This window comes from Epinephelus lanceolatus, chromosome 24, assembly GCF_041903045.1.
Source record: "Epinephelus lanceolatus isolate andai-2023 chromosome 24, ASM4190304v1, whole genome shotgun sequence".
Classification (NCBI taxonomy): Eukaryota; Metazoa; Chordata; class Actinopteri; order Perciformes; family Serranidae; genus Epinephelus; species Epinephelus lanceolatus.
Window position 1 is genome coordinate 13,138,639 of NC_135757.1, and position 22,343 is coordinate 13,160,981.

The 22,343-nt window shown below is 43.1% G+C and overlaps 1 protein-coding gene across 1 annotated transcript in view; it reads right to left on the reverse strand.

Moving 5' to 3' along the window:
• Positions 1-19,911, reverse strand: part of LOC117249739 (NALCN channel auxiliary factor 1-like) — a 39,284-nt gene extending 19,373 nt beyond the window's left edge. The window contains exon 1 of the mRNA XM_033615432.2: positions 18,668-19,911. Coding sequence (XP_033471323.1) covers positions 18,668-19,348 — 681 coding nt within the window. The 5' untranslated portion in view covers positions 19,349-19,911. The remainder of the gene's footprint in view (positions 1-18,667) is intronic.
• Between the last annotated feature and the right edge of the window lie 2,432 nt (positions 19,912-22,343).

Consider the following 22,343-nt stretch of genomic DNA (forward strand, 5'->3'; position numbering starts at 1 on the left):
TCTAAATTTGTATTTTAAAGGGGATCTATTATTCTCATTTACAGGTTCACACTCACATGTAATAATTCTACTAGGACACGCTCATAGCTGTAATGATCATAGAAAATTTCATTTTCCTCATACTGTCTGTGCTTGATCACCTGTATTCCCCCTCTGTCTGAAACACTCTGTTTTAGCGCCTGTTTCTTTAAGTCCTCTCCCAGAAAAGCCCAGTCTGCTCTGATTGGTCAGTGTTTCCAGGTTTTTCATATCTCAGTGTCTATGCTGTTATTGCAGGTGAGGAATGACCGCAACGGAGAATAGCAGCACTTTCTACCATGAAAAATCACCTACAAAAGCTTCTAAACACAACATGGACGTGTTCCAGCAGGATTAAGATCTGAAACCGACCCTTCGCTAAGTCCTGCCCTTCAAACGCAGACTGGCCATCCATAGAGTATCGGCTAACTTCGAAAAGGGTCCAACAATTATACAGCTGTACTCCATTGACTCTCATGCAATTGTGTCAGATTTTCAGGCTTGTTCGTGAATTTCAAGCTAAACATTGTGCCTAAAACCAAACTCAAACCTTGAAGAATTAAGGGTTAGCTAGCTAGCATGCTACTAAAAGTATAGTCTGAATGAATACACTGCTGCTTTTGCTTTTTAATGATTATAACAGAGAATAAAGAGCCACCCTGCTCCACAGGTGCTGCGGTATGGTGGGTCACTTTTACACTGTGATGTAGAGGCTTTAGCAGTAATTTCTATCTTCATCTTTTTAACCCGTTTTTGTTGCTGAGTCAGTTTGACATCCTGGATTTCTCCTTCAAACATACTGTAGACCCTAATCCGGGCTAACTCCAAAAGTTTGATGGACCTTCACCAAGGATCAGGGCTTAGCAAAAGGTCAATTGGGGAGAAATTAACAACATCAGAAACCAAAATTTCATGTTACCCTCACATTAACATCTAGCTACATGTACATTAGCAGTGTACTTGCAGCTGGGGAATGAGTGTATCGGAGTATAGCTGCAATTTCAACGGTGAAAATCACCAACTGAACATGTTCCAGCAGATATATGATCAGAAATCCGGGAGAAAAGCTCGTCAGCAAACAAGTTAACATGTTTCCCTGATGTTAACATCCTTCATTATAGTACTATACAGAAAGACACACAAACACACAAAAAAAACAGACCATTAATTAAGCCATAGAATCTTATTATACATATTTTGATTTTTTAAATGAAACTGTGATACTAACTACATTGAAAATACTTGTTTTTCACAAGCCCCCAAATAATTGATCTTTTGTTTCTTGTGAAGTGGTTATGAAACACATGCTCCCCAGACTCCAGAATACTTAAGCCCAGTGTGTGTGCAACCCTAAAATGTTTTCGTTTCAAACCTCAGCTTTCTCACACTAATCAGAACAACTTCATTTGTGCAAATTGCCATAAATAAATGCTCATAATGCAGACAGCAATACAGAGACGCAAAATGAGAGCCCTGTCAATTTCTCAGCGATAAAAACACATCAGACAGAACAGCGTTTAAATGTATAAACTGTAAACAGAGGTCTTGATTAGTGATCTATCAATCGTACTGTCAGGCCACAATGTGAGTATCTTAATTCAATGTCAACTGTTTTTATGTTACCATGAAGTTTTAGTTTGTCCTCAAAATGATAGAAGTCAAGACAGCACCAGATCCACACAACATGAAGATGCACATTCTAAGCTTGTGACGTTGGTTAGCGATCCATCAATCGTATTGACAGGCCTCCAGGAGCTTCCAGAAATCCTGAATCCTTTAACTGGAACTGCCATGTAGAGCACATGGTCTTATAGGACAACGGAGCATGGATCTACCTATTAGGACATGAAGACAAAGATGGCGTTCACTTCCCTGAACCATGTTTTGTAGATAAGTTCTGGGAAAACATGGTCATGAATGTGCATGGCGGGATTTGTTTTCAGCCTGGTTTAGCACAGAGGCGCAGCAATGAATTGGTTAGATTACAAAACAGGTAGATCTAAGAAACAGCTTCCCACTTCCTATCTACTGTGGGAAACAGGGGTAATATCTGATAGATACAAGGTTGTTTCCTCGGTTTGGTTTCATGTTGTGTAGATGAAGCTGTGCTCTGGTCGCAGGATCCCTGTTGGCACAGTTCCAGCTCTGCAGCTCTCTTCTCCAAAGGTTTAAAGAAATCATTTTCAGCTAGATCAGAGCTCTGGGAGGCTGCTGAATAGGTCAGGGTGGCTCTGCTTTCTCTATCGATGCAGAGCCTGCTGACTGCAGGAGGCTTGACCTAAGCCCAGGACATATTGACTGAACCCCCCCCCCCCCCCCCCCCCCCCCCCTTCACACACATACACATCCCGAGATGTCACTCCCTGATAAGCACAGCAAGATAAATGCTGAATGGGGACTTTGTCACACACGAACCACAACAAACTGGACTGAGCAATACTATCATCAGCACCCATTCATCCTCAGCTCAATACTAGCTGTGTGTACGATGACTTGTTTGAGTCTCCAGATTACACTGACATAAACCAGAATTTAAAGTAGTCCACGCATCATAGTGAGACAGATAATAATAAAACCAGAAGGGCACTCAGAGAGCACAGACGTCTGCAAAGGTCAAATGCCCTATCTCGCAATGTTGAAGGTAGAAACAGATGAAGCTGGATGATGTGATGATTATGTCACTGACTTTTGAGTGACAAACTTTGCATACACAGATCTCATCTTACTACTGTCATCGACAACATAATCCTTGAATCCAAATTTTATCATTTTGGACCAGCTCCCTCCATGATAGCTGCCTTGTGCGTTGGCCTCTGCTGTAGGTTGCCAGGTTTGCACAAACGGCACTAGAAATCACCCGATCGTGTTTCAAAAACAAGCATAACTTCTCAATATCCAGAAAAATACAAACGTCTAATTTTTTAAAGTCACATCCTTTTGAGTCATGTGTTTTAAGTCTAAAGGTGCCGACACACCAGACGGACGGTCGGCTGTCGGCAAATGTCAGGCCGTCGTTGAGCTTCTGTCGCCCTAGTTTTTGCGGTGTGTCCTGCACCGTTGGCACTAGTTGGACCCCTGTCGGCGGCTTTTCGGCCGTTTGAGCATGTTGAATCGGCGGAGCTTGTCAGTGAGAGAGATCACTCTGATTGGCTGTTCAGTTCAGTGTTTTATTTCCTCGCCCCTGTAGCGAGTCAATCTGCCTGTAGTGAAACCGGGGCTAACAGGTGCTTCCTCCTCAGGCTCCACTTCACTCAGCTGCCCGACAGACCCGCTGCTTCTTCCCACTTTAACCCGAATAACAAACTGGGGCTAGCTGTGAGGCTAGCGGAGCATTAGCCGCAGCATGACCCGAGGGAAACACAGCCAGTTAGCCTCCGCTAGCCTCCGGAGGAAACACCGGGACCGTCTGGATGTAATAGTCTGTTCTGTAGTGACACCTGCTATGCATCCGCTACTTTGTTTATCTCATGCATTCCTCGGACTTCCGGTTTCCCCTTTTGAGTTATTTCCTCTCACGCAGGCGCAGAGCGTACGTGCTAGTTGGGCGTCGGATGTAGTCTGTGTAGTGTGTTCAAATGCAACTGACACAGGGCAACATGAGGTGACGTGAGACGACGCAAGAGTTGGCTTTCATCACCGCTAGTTCTTTGATGTCGGTTTGGTGTGTCAGCACCTTAAGTCATGTGACTTGAGTCCCCTACCTCTGCTGCCACTCCTAACACTCTGTTTTCATCTTTAGTCTTAAATTGTGTCCACTCTAACCAGCTTCTGTGGGAGAAGGGGACTCGATTTTCTCTAACAATCACTAGAAGCCAACATATCTGCTCAATCTAACGTCACTTTAGGTCCAAACTGATGCAGAGTCTTGCCAACATACTTGTTTTTCCAGGGTTTTAAGTGTAGAGCGGAGCGAAGTAAAAAACTGTGATGTTGGGCAATACTGAGAGGACACGATTCAAAACAGGCTCGACAGCAGCGTCTATCTTGGCTTACTGTTGGTCCCTTACGGAACTCATTGGATTGTTTTTTATTTTAATCAAGAAACTACTGTTTCATATCACAATGCCAAACGAATCAGTCAACTCAAACTTGCTGGAACAGATTCAAAGGTCTGAACCCAGGCAACTGAGGCTGACAAACAGACAAACAACCAGACACACCAGACCCGATAGATGGCTTCCTTGGAGGAGGTAATAATAATAATTTGTGAGCACCAGTTATCTTCTGCAACAGGAAAGAAAATAATAACAACTTTATCTTTCTTATTAGTACACAGTGACCTCACATAAATCCCACCATATGTACCTTTGCACAACTGCAACCTGAGCAGGTTTATGTGGTGACTTTAATTGATAATCATGCATCATAACTAGTAACTATAGCTGTTATATAAATGTATTTGAGTAAAAATAACAATATTTTTCTCTGTATTAATTAAAAAATTCTCAGTGTCTCAAAGTCGCAGAGATGCACTTTCTTATCCTGAGTCAGAGTCATACATTTTGGAACGGATTAATATTAAGTCAATAGAATCTTTATAAATGTTTGATCACTCTATTGTGAGAATAGCACGATAAAAATGTGAAATTAATGTTGCTGGAATAAATTTAATTTGTGGTTCTGCCATGTGTTTGCGATTGGGCACCCTGAGAAAGTAACACATGAGCAGAATGATGTCACTCATGATCACTTTTCAAGGTAAATACTGTAAATGACGACCATTATCAGACGAGTGCTGGCTGTAATGACAGTGAGGGGAGGAGGAGGAATGATCAGCCTGAGGGGGGAGAGCAATCAGCATAGATTTATTGGCATGGAAGGGAGTGAAAATGTGAAAGATCACAGTTTGAGTGATGGAGGGCAGATAAGTGTGGTCAGGACGGCTATCCCTGTGTAACACTGTTAGTGTGGACGTTTTATCTGACACTGCCTGAGAAAGAAAGAAGGCGTCATCATTTTTTCAGGAAACAGTAACAGGGTAAAACATTTTTTAAATGTGTTTATTTCCAAAGAAAAAGGGAAGACACCTGTAGCATGAAGCTAACTCCCTGAGACATCAGTTTCGTGAAAGAGATAAGTGGAAATCGTGTCAACAGTTCATGCACAGGCTAAGGTGGATTGAGAAAACTAAAACTGATGGTGGTGGCTCAGGAGGAGTCGAAAGGCAATAGAGCTTTAAGCAAGTTAGGAATAAAACATGCATGCTAGAGCTCTGGTAGATTATTCTCAGAAATGTCATTAAAGCTATCCAGAAATGTTTTATGAATACACAAGGACAAAATGAGAGTTAAACAGCCAAGAGGCCTCCCATTCCGCCCACAAGCTCCTGCCATGATACACCCCCTCCTCCTGCCATCTCTGCAGTTAACATCACAGCCTTGTGGCTGCAAAAGAACTTTCCCGATATCTCGGGGACATATTAGGGCTGCTTCTGAGTGCGAAAGAGCATCTATTAGAATCGAGGGAGGGTTGAGCATTTCCGAGTAACATCTCGTGTTCTAGCAGGGCTGAGCGCTGCTGAGGAGATGGGAGTGGGGCTCTCAGTGTGACAGCGGGGCAGCTCCTCAAAGCGCTGCGGAGCGCCTCTCGACTCAGGTGGCCACTTGGCAGATCAGATGTGAGGATGTGGGGGAGAGGTCACCGTAGGATCAACACCAGGACTGTGGGTGTACCAGGTGGCTCTGATAACAGTTTGACATCCTCTCACAGATCACTGCACACCATGAAACCCATCGCCAGGCAAGGATGTGAATATTCTGCACATCTACCTCCATTACTCTCCGCCTTGCTACATAAAGAATGCACTACCTCCTGGACTGGACTTCACTGTGGCTGAGCAGTGAAGTCACAGTCACCCTGTTTTAACTTGGTTTTAAAATGTGTCTTTACATGTGCACCTGTACAGTATCTGTGGGCAGGATACCACAGGTAGAGAGGGATCTTTGTATCGTTAGCAGCAGGCAATACTCAGAGACAGGATACCACAGCTATATCTCATCTCAATTATAATATGATTAGATTTTCTCAACAAACTGTTGCTGTCAGATGTTAAAGACAATATAAAGACCGCCTGTGCAGTGTCGTCCTCCCAGAAAGCCCAAATCAACATGGTTATTTTGCTGGTAATGAAGTTATACGATGTGATATGGAATAATGTTTTGGTATGGTTCCAACAAAAATAGCCTGTTATTCTCACATGCAGGATGCAACAAAGCCTCCTTCCCCTCCCACAGGAAACAGTATGTTCACTGTGTGTTATACTATAACATCATAGTCTGACTACAATGAGTTTAATCCTAAAACACGGCTTTTGTTTATGATGTACTTCCTCTGCAGACTCGCCTTCTGGGCCGCCAATTGTTCTCTTTGTTTTATACATTTACACAGCATTACATTAAGTTAGAATGCACCAGCGTAAATAAAATCTGACTGTGTTGCATGTAAGACTCTAAATGAATCTGTCGCTGTGAATATAGATCCAACATGTTTTTTCTGGGGTATTTTATTTGTTGTTGTGTGTGTATCAAAGCCTCTGTGCCATAGAGAGCCATTGTTGTCCATTGATGACATCACCATGAACCAGGGATGAATGAAGTACAATTTTTTTTCTCAAATCGCAATAAAAACATTTGCAATAAGTTGATTGTGGTGAATTTCCAGTATCAGGATAATTGTGAATATCGTCTCCAGCAGCAGCAGTACCCAAAGAGACTGCTTCGCAATTGACAATAAAAGAGACTCTGCAAAAAACAGGCTGCACACACACCAACCAAGACGGTGCGCCTATCCCACATGGTGTGACGTATCTCCTTATTTTCTACTAAATGAAATGATCCTGAGAAAATGCCCGGGAAAGTAAACGGCACAATATGAACAAAGCAGAAAAAAGCTTTGAGAGATGAGCACTAGCATGTTCCCAACGTGCTAATCTGTTAGCCATTAGCTCGTCAGCATCACTAGTCAACCAACTAAACCTATGAGTCGTCACAAGCCTCTAGCACTGCCTATTTTGCAAAGACGTGTGGATAAATTTTAACACTTTCTGACATGAGTGGACCTTAACTTTGATACTTTGCTTGGTTGACGTTATTCTCCTATTATCTGCTCTTATCCTCCTGTCTCTTCTTCTTCTCTGTCACCGTGTATCAAGCAGAGAATGAAGATGATGTAAATAAGAAGCATTTTAATACACTTAAAGCCTTATACAAGTCTATTAATATCATGTTGGCAATGCAGTACAGTCATAACTGTACATCAATTTATTGCATAAGACAGAAGCATCTCAAATTAAGGAATTTAATGGATTTGTAAGTGTATGGTTTTTTGGGTTTTTTTGTGGAGAAAACAGAGCTGTTAGACAAATCGCATGGCGCTCTCATAAACAAAACTCATGTCCAGTGACTGACAATTCATTTACCAGGACAAACATCATCCTCAATCATCCTAATGGGCCACACGGAGCTTAAAAGAGATTCGAGCGTAACCTTTTACCTAGTCCACTGTATACATGCAGACCTGGTTTAAAGACACTTTTAAAAAAGGGCACATGAAGAGAGAGGTACCTCACTGGGGAATAAGGGGAAGTCAGATAATCTCATTAGCGCCTCGTGGTGGGGAATTCAGATGTGATCGTCTGAAGGCAGCCCACAGGATATTGGAGTTACCGAGTCATTTTTTGTTTTCTGATCTGACACCGCCAGATATGGACACTGCTGCTGCCCTCTGAACAAGGACACAAAACCTCCATCCTGCTCCTGTATTTTCCACATTAGTTAAACACTAAAATTCAATACAGCACACTGCAGCTGGGATATGCATTCAGGCTTATATCTGTCCCTGTAAAAATAATCCATTCAAATACCTATGCAGACAATAGCACTGTTAGACTAATTGATGTCATGCCCATAAATGAATGGAGGTATTAGTCTGACCCTTAGGTGTTTCACAGGGAAAAAACATCCTGCTTGCAACATCTTCATTTTCTCATAATGTTTTTACTATAATTACATTTTGGTTGTTCTATTATTACACAGGGGAACAGCTTGCCAACTAAATCCAATTATACTTATAGGATATATATAGTTAAGAATGTCATTTTGATTGTGTCTTCTTTAGGGCAACGTGCACTTTTTAAAATTTCACTCAAAAAAAGGAGAAACTCCACAAATTTAACACATGAAGATAATGTTACTTGTCATGCTTGATAAGTATGTAACAGCTGTGTAATTTCCTTTGTGGCTTTAGAGGAAGCTTTTTGAAGTCTGAGAAAAATATGAGGTCTCAATTTGTGATGTGATTTATGTCATATTTTGCTTGAGACTACTAATTTGTATCAGAAAGCCTTCATTACAGACTGGAGTTTGAAAGATGTGGTTGTGCCTGGAAGGTCTAACAAAAGAGACCACTGAGTTGCATTATGGGAAATGTAGGTTCAGCCAACACAAGGAGAGGGAATCACCAGAGGCCCTATGCTATGATGTTGTCACAATACTTGAGTCACAATACAATATTGTTGCATTTTTTAACGTGTTGAGACATGCTGGGTATTGCAATAAGAAAAATTATCGCATTATTACGCTATATATTGCAATTTATTACATTTATTTCAACTGCTGATTATGTCCCCAATGAAACATATTTTATTGTAGCGAAACCTATCTAGTCGACTGAGAAAAGCAAATGATTTTATTATTCCAGTAGACTACCAAAAGTTTAATTTACTTGATACTTGGCGTCTGCATTGATTCGATTTTGCCATGCAAAAATATCGCGATACTATGCTATCCACCTCACTCCTAGCCCCCATGATACCTTGCATGAATTATGGGTGCAACTTCCGGTGTTGATCCAAAACCAGCGATTTCCAATGGTAGCAGTTTGTTTACAGTACCCTATTCTTCTTTCCAAGAGCAATTGGGAAATAAAACATGGAACACACCACCTGTTTTAGCTCAAACTGGATTATGTGATCATACCTCTGCTAGCTTAAGGTAACATCTGCTCCTTCTAAAGATAATTTCTGATGACTTATTAACATAACAGCAAACATTTAACATAATTCAGTATTAACTGTTTCCCATCTAATCCTCCGCTTGTCTGAATTAACGACGTAGTTTACACCTTTTTTTAAACTTCTGATTTATTAAAAACTGTTCAGAGCGAAACATAAAGCTGAATTTATAGCAGCAGACTTCAGTAATAGTAAAATAAATAACATTTGGCATTCATTTTTTTATATGATATAAAGGAAGTAGGACTAATACTTTGTCGCTATGTCTTGTGAAACTCCTGTGGTTTTATTTTTCATATCAATGGTACCTTTGGCAACAAGAACAGTCCCTTTTTGTTATGGTTACAGGTTCAACACAGTTGCTGAAGAAAAAAATGTAGCTTAGACTGGTTGTTAGTCGTTACAGACACGGGCAGTGCAACAGGTACCAGAGCTCCACTAAGACATTTTATAAAATGCTACGTTAACATTAGTGAAATATTTGTTAAAAAATAAATCAGTATTTGCTAAACTGAAGGCAAAGAACCAGTGTTAGCGGTTAGCCACCAAGAGTAGCCACTGGGACTAACCACAGACAGTCTATGGGACTAACTAGCTTACTGCTACTTCTCCTATCTCACAGGAAGTTGCGGCCATAATCATTTCTACAGTAGTGCCCCCAGGAATAAGGTGGATATCGATTTCCTTTTCTATTGCAAAATATACATATATTTCTAAATACAGCAGCTCTGTGAGGCATTGCTTTTAGCTGAATGCTAACATCAGCGTGCTATCATGCTCACAACAACAATGCTAACATGATAATATTAACCATGGTCTCCATCTGAGTTTAAAGTGTTAGCATGCTAACATTTGCTAATTAGCACTAAAGACACGTTATAGCTAAAGCTGATGGGAAGGCCATTATTTGCTAAATGGAATCATTCCTTTTCACAGGGACGATGTCGCTATAATTACAAACGTCACCTTTAATTGACAACATTACTGTATGCCAGAGAAATGACTTCACGTCACCTGTAAATGAGATGGCACAGAGGTTAAATGAGGGCTGTTAATTAGGTAACTCACTTTAACCCCCTTTTCCCTGGTACGTTGCCCCCCCCCCCCCTCCCCCCTCCAGCCCTGCTGTCATCTCATGTGATGTGATCTGCTCTCCGTACGGCGGTTCACAGTTAAAACAATATGGAAGCTGTGCCGTGCACTGCAGCAGCTAGCCTCCCCTCTCTCCTCCCCGCCTCATTAGGATGCTGCTCAGGGATCTGCCCATTCATAAAAGGGCCTCCGTGGAGTGGGCCAGGCATCTTGAAGGGACAAAATCCTCTCCAAGGTCAGCATTTCCAACCGCCGCAGGAAGACACAATGGTGAAAATCACACGTGAGCGCTTACGGGTGCAACTTATACAGGTGAACAATCTGTCGTTTGTTGATCCACACGAGGCTGTGTGAGTCTGAGACACACACACACACACACTCACACTGTGTCGGCTAATATGAATAATGAATAAAAGGCTAACGAAGGCAGCGATTAAAAAAAGCATGAGTGATCACAGGATATCCATGCAGATGAGATCAACCACATTTATACTGTAAGATAACTGATAGATTTGGGCATGAGAGAGTCTGTGTATCTATGTTTTGTTGTCAAGTACTGAAGGGATAAGTTGAGGGGGCAAATCAAAGCTATAGTGGTACCCTGAAAACCAGTATAATCACTGCTGGTTGGACAGATACACACGACACACTGGAATACAAAGAATACAACCACACTGATACAGGACTCAGTGATCTGCAGGCCAATATTGGCCCTTGACGTGAAAGGATACCATCTTCTGTCCCTCTGATATGAGAGACATGTTGCTGTTTGATTGATTGCATTTTCAGTTTGGAGTTGGCCAAAGAGATATGGGCTGTCTATGACAACTTCATATTGATTTCAGTACAACGCTCTGACCAGATTTCCCTCCAGTATCAATAGATTTATAATTCTCACTCTGTGATTGACATTTTCATTATTTTCTGACATTTCAGACTAAACAATTATGAGTGTCTGCAGCCCTGCTAGAGGCTCTGTGAGGCTGTACGAAGACACAACAGTGCCATGAGCTAAATGCTACAGTGTCAATGCTAACATGCAGATGTTTAGCAGATATGTTTACCATGTTAGCATGCTAATTAGCACTAAACACAAAGTAAAGCTGAGGCTGATGGGATGCCATTACAGGTATTTAGCCAGAAACAAAAGTATTGGACAAATTAAGATTTCGACCAGATGACAGTGCTAGAGAAAAGGTCAAGGGGTCACCAAAGTTTTTACTATTCATCTTGAGGGGGACATGTTTGTCTGTACTGTACCAAGCAGCAAATTTCGAGGATGAAAAATTAAGCCAATGCAGAAGTGCCAAAAACTGCAGTTCCTCAAATGGCCCCTTGAGGCTAGCTCCAAAAGTGAGTCGATCCCAAAAGACACTCAATGCCCAACTTCACAGCAACACTAAAACATATTTACAGCCTGGTAAAAAACTGTTTTGGTCTCTATAGCTAATTTTCCTGTTCATGACAACTGTACACGGGTTAGCTAGTCACTGATGTTTGTGGTGTTGGTGCCTTTTAAAGAATCTCTCATGCAAATATTTGACAAATAACATGGCCTGCTGTGTGGTTAATTGTACAAGCGAAGTGTCCAAGAAATCTATCCTCCAGTTTTTTCTGTGAGTTAGTTCGTTAACTAGCTAATATGGCAGCTCATTATTAGGCTTGGGTTGGCCCAGCTGGGCTAACGATGCTAAATGGAATGTATACTAGCCACAGTTATTAAACCAGCATGCAGCGAAGAATCAAGAGTGATAATACAATGCTTTTTTGTAAGATTGAAAAATAAAGGTCTTCTACATTAGTTAGCGATCGTTATGCCATTCTAAATTGTGCTTCACTCTATGAGCCAGACCCCAGCACCCCTTCACTCTGTCTGGGGTGGTTGTGGTGGAGCCATTCGTTAGCCTAGCTTGTTAGTCTTGGCTAGCTTGGTAGCTTCAAGCTAGGTGGGCTTGTTTCAGCAACCAGGCTTCATTCTGCCCATGTTAGATCCAACCAAGCTCCACTTCTTTGCCCTTTGGGCCTCCGAAAGACTCCTGAGGAACCTTTGGGTAACATCACAAAGACTATGTTTGGGGCGTCGGTGGCTTAGTGGTAGAGCAGGCGCCCCATATACAAGGCTGTTGCTGCAGTGGCCCGGGCTCGAATCCAGCTCATGGCCCTCTGCTGCATGTCATCCTCTCCCCCCTTCATACTTACCTGTCCTGTGCATTAAAGGCAAAAATGCCAAAAAAAAATCTTTAAAAAACAAAGACTATGTTCATTTTTTATGCAGTCTATGGTCTGTACCAAATAATTTCATTGCAATCCATTCAATGGTAGGTGAGATATTCTAGTCTTTGCCATGTTGCTAGCTAAAAATCACAGACTAATCGATGCAGCTGCAGCCCAAACTTTGCAAAGTGTCTGAACTTGTTACACATTTCAGTGAGATTTCGTTGAAAAGACAGATTTGTTCATCCAATCGTGGAGCTCAAGTCTTTTCCCAAAGCCTAAGAAGAAGACGCATTACTTCACAAGGCTCCATCTGTGTTTAGATTTTGTTTCAGGGCCCCCCAACTGAGAACTGATATCCTTGTTGTTACACATCATTTACTGCTGAATTGCAAAACTGTCCACGTTGTAGACAGGGAGATAACAGAAGAAGAGAGGGCAGCTTTAACAATGGTCTACCTGAACTGTACATCAGAAACACACACACGCACACACAGGTCTCTGGTACAATCCAACAGGTTCAGATAGTATCATGATGTCTTCACTGCCCTATTTTGGTCGGAGGAGCTGCCCACTATCAAATGAAGGACGAGTGAACGCGGAGGGCTTGGTGCAAATCAATAGGGATCAACCTCTTGGTATTGCTGCCACCCGTCCCTCTGGCTCAAAAAAGAGCTCAGATCAATGCAGATGTGTGCGGATGACAAGGATCTAAAGAGTGAGGATGCTGTGGACACTGTCCTCTTTTCCACTTGCACACAACACCGGCTAAGATTAGACATTCAATTGGACCTGGAGGGTGGGGGAGGAGATGGATTTGTGCACAGACTTGTCAGTGATTGTGTTTTGAAATTATTTTACACCACAGTAGTGGTAGTAACAGCAGAGAAAGAAGTAGCAGGGTTGTTAGTAGTAGCACTAAGAGTCATAGAGGGTCAAAGAGGGAGAAGTAATAATACAGTGGAAGTATTAGCAGGAGCAGATAGAGCTGCTCAGTTCCAGAGAGGTTCACAAATGGAGGAAATTACCAGGGAGGAGGAACAAGGGTGCAGACAACTGTGCAGCCCGTTCATTACTCTTGTCAAACGATTGTCAGTGTGGTTTTGGGAAAAATTGTAGATATTTTTGTGTCATGCTGCGATTACGTCAGGTGGAAACTGGGATGTTTTCCAAAATAAAGAGCCTTCAAACTCATCATCTCTGGTGGGGAACCCCAACAAACTACATGTTCTGTGTGACCAACCCTCTAACAGGGCCCTAGGAGGAAAGATGAACTGTGGGTCCATGTTGCATCCCAATTGCCAGAATAAATAGTAAATAGTAGCAGATATGTTGAAACACTGTGGTTTACGTCTGGTTATGCTTAGCCACAAAAACCACTTGACTTTTGGCTTAAGATGCCCAGTTCCGGTGTCACAGTCGCTGCTGAAAATGCCGCCTTCGTCTTGCTAAAACACAACCAGATTTGGTGGTACGATTGCTGCCACTGCTGTCTCACCAAGAACAACCGCTTTTGGTGCCACAGTCACCACTGGAAATGCAGCTATGTCTTAGTAAAATACACCCAGTCCTGGTGTCACAATCATCGCTAAAAATGCCACCTATGTCTGGCCAAAATCATCTAGCTTTGGTGGAACAATTCCCTCTGGAAATGCTCCTGCTGTCTCGCCAAAAACAGCTTTTGGTGACACAATCGCCACTGGAAATGCAGCTTTGTCTCACTAAAATACACCCAGTCCTGGTGTCACAATCAGTGCTAAAACTGCCACTGCTGTTTCGCTAAAATAAACACTTTTGGTGTCACAGTTGCCACTGGAAATGCCACCTATGTCTGGCTAAAAACAACTAGCTTTTAGGGCTGTCCCGAATACCATTAACATTCGGACCTTTGGCAGAATTTATAACGAATATTCGTTCACAGCAGGGGGGTGCGCCGGCGGCGGACTCCGGGGTTTTTTCGGACCTAATTGTATTGCGGAGTTTTGCACAGCGGCGACCAGATCTTTGCTCTCAAACCACAAAAAAATGTGATGGCACAACAGTCTGCTTCAGTACATTATTCTATGATTTCTTTTGATTTTCACATTGGCTAGTCATCCTGTTTAATTTGTCTTCTGATTAAATCGGAACCGTTGAAACAAGTTGTAGGAAGCCTCTGCAAGTAATTGGTTGCTGGCAGACATTCTGTGCTGTAGTCAAAACTTCATCACTTTAGAAACGTATCTATAATATTAAATATTCATGACTACATTGGTCACAACAGCAAAGTTAATAAAGCATCTTTAGGTATAATTCATTTGTAGCTTAAGAGTCAAAAAGAGGCGAGGTTATGTGTCATCAGATCTGATTGACAGTGACCAAACAACACACACGTTACTAAATCCTGACTAGTCCATGGACGTATGTGACGTATGTGACATGACCTTATCCATGCCCACTTCAAACCAGTGAAAAGAGCACAAAGAGAGAAGTTTTCTGGGCCTTCGAATGTGAATGTTTTCTAGTTTTCTTAATATTTTATAAAACGCAATTACATTTTGGTTTTGGACTGTTGGTCAGCCAACACAAGCGATCTGAAAACATTACCTGGAGCTTTAGGAAACTGCAATGGAAGGTTGTCACTATTTTCTGCAACCATAGTACATTGAATATGTTTGTGTTTTGGACTTTTGGTCTGACAAAACAAGACATCTGAATGAATCCCAATGAGCAGTGGGAAACTGTGATTAGTAAATGATAGAGAAAATCATCTGTATATTTATTAATACCGAAAATAATCATTAGTTGCAGTCCTAATAACAACAAACACCAGGATTGTTTTGCTTGTCCCCCCTCGCCACTTGAGCTCTTAGAAGTGGGGAGAAGACAACCTTCATAGTTCCTAATTATTATGAATGTATCAGCAGTATACCACAGTGTGCCCAAAAATCAGTTAATTAAAAAAAGGCTTTTGAGTTAACCTGTAGTGCACCCCTGCATTGAAAATTATACACCTGTGTGCTTAAATGGGCCATGTGAATAGGTGACGATAACAGGTATGCTATTATACTGCAGATTTTTTGGCACAACAGGTAGGAAACCCCACATTAAATGATGTGAATGGAGCGCAGAGACCCCGGGCCTTTGTTGGCTAACACTTGTTGTACTGCCAGCATGCTTTTTGAGAAGCCAGGTTTGTTTTTTATTGTTGCCTGTGAAACTAGCGAGTCTGACATTTTGGTTCACACTCGGGATAAGGTGGAGAAAAAAATGCCGCTTTCAAGTTGGCATTAGTGCGTCAGCCCAGGTTTAAATGTTTGGAGCCCGGCCCCGCTGTCAAGATGAATGGTGGGTTTTTCACAGAGTCAGATGATGGAGAATCCCATTGTGAGGAACAGCACACCGGCCGTGTCCACTGTGTGATGTTTCACCTCAGGCTAGAAGGATCAAAGCACCACCTGCGGACCACAGGAGTTCCTCCTGCACAACACAATGCTTCCTTCCATGTCAAATATCATCAGTTGAAATGTCAGAGATCTTCCTCTGGCTTTGGGTAACCATACACTGTATACATACCTACCTATCCCCTTACATGTTGAAATGAGAAGATGCGGCAGGTATGTATTTGGTTAATGTTTTCACACTTGCCAGCTCACTGCACGCTATAATCTTGCCATATTTACCTCAAGCTTTCTCCAAGGCAAGTAGCCATTAAGTCTACAAGAGCTTAACATTACAGCTTGAGTCACACCGCTCTTTCTGTAATGCTGCCGACCACACGTTTAAGACTCGAACAAACCTTTAATCAAGAAGGTGACAGAGAAGAGTCATTGTTATGTAGGGTCATTGGCTAAATGACTGTTTTCTCTCTGAGTGCCACGAGGTGAGCTTGGAGAGTGGGGAAATGGTAGCTTAAGACTGGCAGAGGATAAAACATGAAATATGTGTGGAGTGAAAGGAAGGCTTCAGTGGGAGCGTTCCTCAATGGCTGACACATGCTGGAAAGGCTGGCATACCTTGGCATTCACTGACACCCATCGCTATTGCCTTTCTTTCCCTGTGTAGCATGACTGCATATTCTAAAGCTGACGACCGACAGACCTTGAGGTAATAAAACATAACAAAATAGCATAACAGTAAAGGCGCTGGGAGGCAGACGGTCTTTTCAGCCATCTGAGATACGATATGAAGCTCCCACCAATGATGCTTTATCAGAACTGGCTGCGACTAATGATTCTTTTCATTATCTATTGTCGGTTAATGTGATCGTTTAGTCTATGCAATGTTAAAAAATGGTGAAAAAGGGCCCATTTTCATAGGCAGCTTATGAGACAGTTCGCCCCTGGGTACAGAAACACAAAGGGCCCTAAACCCTCTCCGACACAGGGGTAAGACACACAGACTTTGAGGTGGCTTTGCATCATGTTTTTGTGGGTTTGTGTCTCTTTGCAGCTCCTCTGCACCTCTCTGTGGTCTTCTTGTGTCTCTTTGTGGTCATTTTGAGCCTCTTCCTGGTGGCTACGTGTTAATTTGAGTAATATTTTGCAAGTGAAGGCCAGGGGGACCCCTTGACTCTTTGGGCCCCTGAGCCTGTTTCAGAGCCCAAGTGTCTTCTGATGTCTTGTTTTGTTTGACCAAAAATCCAAAAGATATTCAGTTTACAAAGATTTAAGGGAGCAGAGAATGCCTGGTATTGTTTTTTACTATTCTTGCTTGAAAAATGACTTCAAAGATCAATTATCAAAACCGATAGTTTTTCTGTCTCAGAGGCAGGATCATTTCAAACATATAGCTAACTAGAAGAGTATGGCTTTAGAGTGTGATCATAGGTGTAGATTTCTGGGGGATACGCAGGGAACACATCTCCATCGATAATTAGAACGTGTATTTTTCCCTGCCAAGAAACACATGAAAGTAGCAGAGCACTTGTGGTGAATATGGTGATTTTTTTGTGCACAAATCAGTGCATAAAAATTCACCATATCTGTTGCAGGAAATTGTTTGACACTCAGAATTTTCTGGCGGAGGACTCCCCCACCCCCAAATGCTGAAATGAAACCTACGCCCTTGACTGTGATCGCAAAAATCATTCAGTATAAAACTGTAAAACCTGATTTTATGAACAGTAAATGAAAGTGCAGCAGCTCCTTTGTTCAACAAACACAACAAGTGTGTGAATGTTTAATGTGAGGTCTTCCTTCCTATCTTTTCTAAAAAGGCTGTGGTGTCTTTGCCAGGATTAAGACATCCAGCAGCTAAGACGATATAAAAGAAGGTGAATCACTGTTTGATGAATACAGCACACACAAAAGGGGTTCAGTTTTTCTTTTGTGTTGTTTTTATGTCTCTGGATTTAAGCTAGCCTTGCACACTAGGCCCAGCTCACATGCATGTGGCTCTAGCATGCACCTGGGTTTGTATAAGCAGGCAGATGGCCTTGTTAAACGCCTATGCGTGTGTCTCTGCTACTGGTTGGGTGAATGGAGGCCATCTGGGATTGGCCAGGGCTTCTGTGAATGGAGCCGGGGAGCGCCATTCAGCACCGCGGACAGCTCCGCGCCACTGTGGAGCTGTCCGCGGTGCTGAATGCAGCCCTTATGGCACCGCGTGCTCACAGCGGCCGTTTCCCGGACACCCATTACAACCCACTCTGACCCACCTGCGTGCGCTACGAGCTGGTAAACAGTGCATGGCAATCAAACAGCGAGCCCGGGCCTAGCCGACATGAGGCCTGCAGCGCGGGGCCTGGTAATGAGCAAACACAAGTCGAAGCGAAGAAAGCCTTCCGCCACATTAGGCAGGGAAACCACCTCTTGACTTTAATGAAACGCTCTCGATATGGAGTGGGCGGCCATGATGAACACCTGGCGGACTGCGACAACACACACAGGACACACAGGCTCCAGGAGTTGTTTGCATATGCCAACAGCCTTCCTTCCTGCTCATTAGATTGTTGTAAACGCCAGGCTGTAAACGCTCGAGCACCAGAGCAGCTCTAACAAGCCCATATCTAGGTTATCGGTGGCTGATCAGGCGGATTATGGGCTGCAATGTCAAAGAACAGCGCGTGGACTAAAAGGAGAGATATGTAAAAGAGTGTGGATGCTGAAAAGCACGAGCAGGGCCTCCATCTGCACATTAGCATGGGGCCTAAACACAATGAGGAGATGAATGAACATGAGGCCCGGAGCCGGGAGTCTCCTTGAATCTGTCATCCGTCTCCATGGCGACAGGAGGAGGAGGACCAAAACTGGCATCTATCCGGGCCCAAATCAACAGATGGCCACCACATCAACCCCCCCCCTCCCTCCCTCCAAACACCCCCCACCCGCCCCCTTCCCTCTTGCAGCCTACCTTGCACTGCTCCATGCACGTCCTCACTGAATATTCCCCCGGCTCATATTTCTGAGTCAGGAGCTCAAAGTCCTCGAATTTCTCCTGGGCGTGCTGGTCGTAGCGCTGGTACGCCTGGACGCACAGGCTGCATCTGCTCGTGTCGCCATCGCCGAGCACGTCGAGGCTGCAGTTCAAATTGTCCGGACTTGTCGAGCCGTAAAACAAATCCAGCAGAGAGTAGGAGTTACAAAAGGAAAGGTACAAATCGCTCATATTTACAGCCCGCGTCCCCTCTCTGTCGGAAAGGCCCTCGCACAAATCGTCGGCATCTGCGAAAGTAAAGCAGTATTTAGATAAACTATCCTGGTGGTAAGTTTCAAGCGGACACAAAGTAGAGTTTCCTATAAAAATATCATCTGTGTTTCCTCTGAGGCTGCTGTGTGCTGAGTGGGTCTGGGGTGAGAGGAGGTGGGAGGATGCGAACTTGACCGGGGTCCGGGCCAGTGTGGCCTCGGCGCAGAACCACAGGTGATCAGAGAGGAGGATGGTTAAGAACAAGAGGGATGCCAAGGACAGTCGCCATCTCTGCGCCCTCTCTGAGTCGGTGAATGGCTTTTGGTTGTCGCGGGGGGGCTCTAGCCAGATTTGGAAGCCGTCGTCATCTTCTTGCTGCCAACACGTCCCAGCACCCCTGGTCATATTTTGGGAACCGGCCGACTCCACCGTGGGGGCTCCTCTGCCGCAACAGTCATTGACGTGGGGTCCGCTTCGCGTTTTCTTCCCCTCAAATGTCAGGTGGTGGGTTGTCCCGGCTTGCCTTTGCGTTCAGCGGTAATTCCCATTAAAATGAGCGTGGGCCGGATGGGAAATTAGACGCTGGCGACCACGGGCCGCATCCTCCATGGCTGACCGGTGAAGCCGCTGTCCTCCCGCCCGCCCTGAGCTCCGCGCCGCGCCGCTCCGCTCCTCTGCGTAGCCTCGACTCCGTTTTTAGAAACACTCACCGACGCGTTTACGTTTTCCCTGGCCTCGGTCGTGCAGGGACAAGGGCGCTATCCTCTTCCAACATGGCGAAGCTGTCTGTCTTTGTGTCGGCGGATGGGCCTACAGCCTGTAACAGACCTCTTTTCTTTTTCAAGCCCTCACCGTCTTCATCTCGCTGCCGTTGTCAAGTTGCCGCCATGTTCGCCAAGAGACGGTGTGTGTTTGCAGGAATCTGCGTCAAGGCAGCGGCAATAACCACGAGCATTTCCGGTTGTAGCCTTCAAAATAAAGATCGCAGTCTGATGTGTTTTGTTTTTCTGCCATTCTGTGTGATTTGAAAATTGATGTTTCCTGTGTCCTGTTTTCATTAATATTAGCAGCAAGGGCGTATAGGTTTGTTTCAACAATATTTGCACAACATATCTGACTGTATATAATACTTACTCTTTTTTTAATTTATTCTTGTTTATTTTAGTTTAGTCAGTGTGTATTTTAGTGGTGTCAGAGCAACTTGCAAAGTAAGAATTTCACATTTATGTTTGCTGTGTACATGATAAGAAACCTCTTGAATCTTGAATAGCTATGAGCTTTTCCTGCATCAGTTTATGGTGTAAATGCTTCTAATTTTGTCAAAATTAAAGTCATCTGCTACTTTAATGTCTTTCTGGGGGTAAAAAGCACATGTTCTGAATATTGAGTTTGCCCCCTGCGTCCTTCCTGAAGTCTGCACATGCCAGTAATATTGTTTCAGTTGAAGCAAAACAATCCAGCATTTTCACAGGGAAAAAGTTCAAGTTAGAGAAGTCAGAGCAAATAAACATAATTATATTTTTGCTATCTCCTGAGCCCAGGTTAGGAGCCACCGATATACCAAAGTCCAACTTTCATTTGCTCAAAATGCATTTTAATTGTTTTGTTATAATGTTAAAGCTTTTAAAGCAAATATATGCTGACTTAAAGCCTACTGGTGCTTTTACAAGTGTGCACTACTTAGCTCAGTATATCACTAAATAATGTTTACTGCGTTTTGCAACACAGCAAAATTATATTCCATAAATAGTGTGTACAAATAACTGCATGCATAGTTTGAGATGCATATTGTATTTTACTTTGAAGGTCAAATCGCCTTACATCCGGTATTATTCTATCTAATTTTGCTACCTTCACAAACGTCTCCATCTCTGACGTTATGCGCGCGCATCGCAGTCACCGCATCCCTCGGCGCTGAGGTGCGTCAAGTCAGAAAGAGCCCGCAAAAATGTCACCAGAAATGTTTTAATTATGACTTCAGAATGAAAGCCTGTGATTTCAGTCTCCAGAATACACACAGTCTCAGCTGTTTGGGTGTATACTAGAAAAAATAAGATTAAACAACACCTGCAAGTAAAAGCATGCAGGTGCGCAGAGGATGTGAAACAATAACGTGTTGACTGGAGAAGGAGAGTTTGTGATGACTGTTTTATTTTGAAATTTCCACCAGCAGACATTTCTATACTCTATATTGCGGTGGTCTTGACACTGTGCCAGTCAGACAGGTTGGTACTCACCTGGTTTCAGCCTCAGGCAAGACGCTCTTATCAAAAGACAGGAGCCTGTTTCCTCTTTAAAGGACAATACCGACGCTTTTCCATGTTTCAATCCGTTAAAATGAAATGTACTTTATAAAACAGCCACCACATGTCAAAAGCACAGGCTACTGTAGTGATTTAGATCTCAGAGTGTGTTTGCTCTCATTTATTTCTTTATACATTATGAAAAATCTACCTGCCAAGACTTTTTTTCCTCCTAAAGTTGTGTTATTGTTGCATGGTGATGCAGAGCAGATGTTTAAATCAATGAGCGCTTACAACTCCATTATCACACTGAGACAACTCTGACAATAATTAAAGCACACATGGTGTTTATTCAAGCCAGTCTCTGCCAGTGAAGTGGTGCAGTGGTTGAAAATCAGATAACAGGATAGGAACCAAAGATGTTAGTATTGGTTAATTTTGTTATCAATAGCTTGACACCCATGAATCAGTAATTAACCAAATAATTTTAAGAAAAAAGGAGGTCTTTTCCTTTAATCCAGCCCTCCATTGATCCAGTAATTTTTTGTTGTTGGCTGTGCTAACAGACAGCCGGCTAGCTGGTTTACATGAGGACACATAATGGCTACTTCCTACTCTCCTGTCTCCACTGGTTAGCTAATGTTAGCCTTGGCTGCTGGTCTGGAGGGAGCTAGCTAGCGGCGGCACTCGTTCTGCAGTTACTACTGGCTTGCTGCAGAAACATTGTGGCCAACCTTTGGTCTCCCGCCAGGTAGCTCTGATGTGAAAGTGTCTACATTTTGAGCTGCAAAACCCCTTTAGCACTGTTAGCTATGTTAGCACTACTAGCCGTGCTGACACTGCTAACAGAGCTCACAGTAGTTAACAATGCTAAATAGAGAGAACAGCTCATTGAACTACTTACTCACTGCTGTTCTGTGCTCAATGCCGCTCAAAAATATTCTTGACCATTAACCCAACAGTGGTTAAGTGTTAATATCCCTGACAGGAACCAGACAAAACACACTGTATTTATGCCACAAAAAGCTGTGTGGTTTTTCAGATTTTCCTCCAGATGATTTTACCTCTAAGACCTGGAATATAGATATTTGTTTTACTGCCCAGAGTCAGGAAATTCGGAGCTAGATGAGCCACAGTTGGGTGAGGATGTGTTGAGG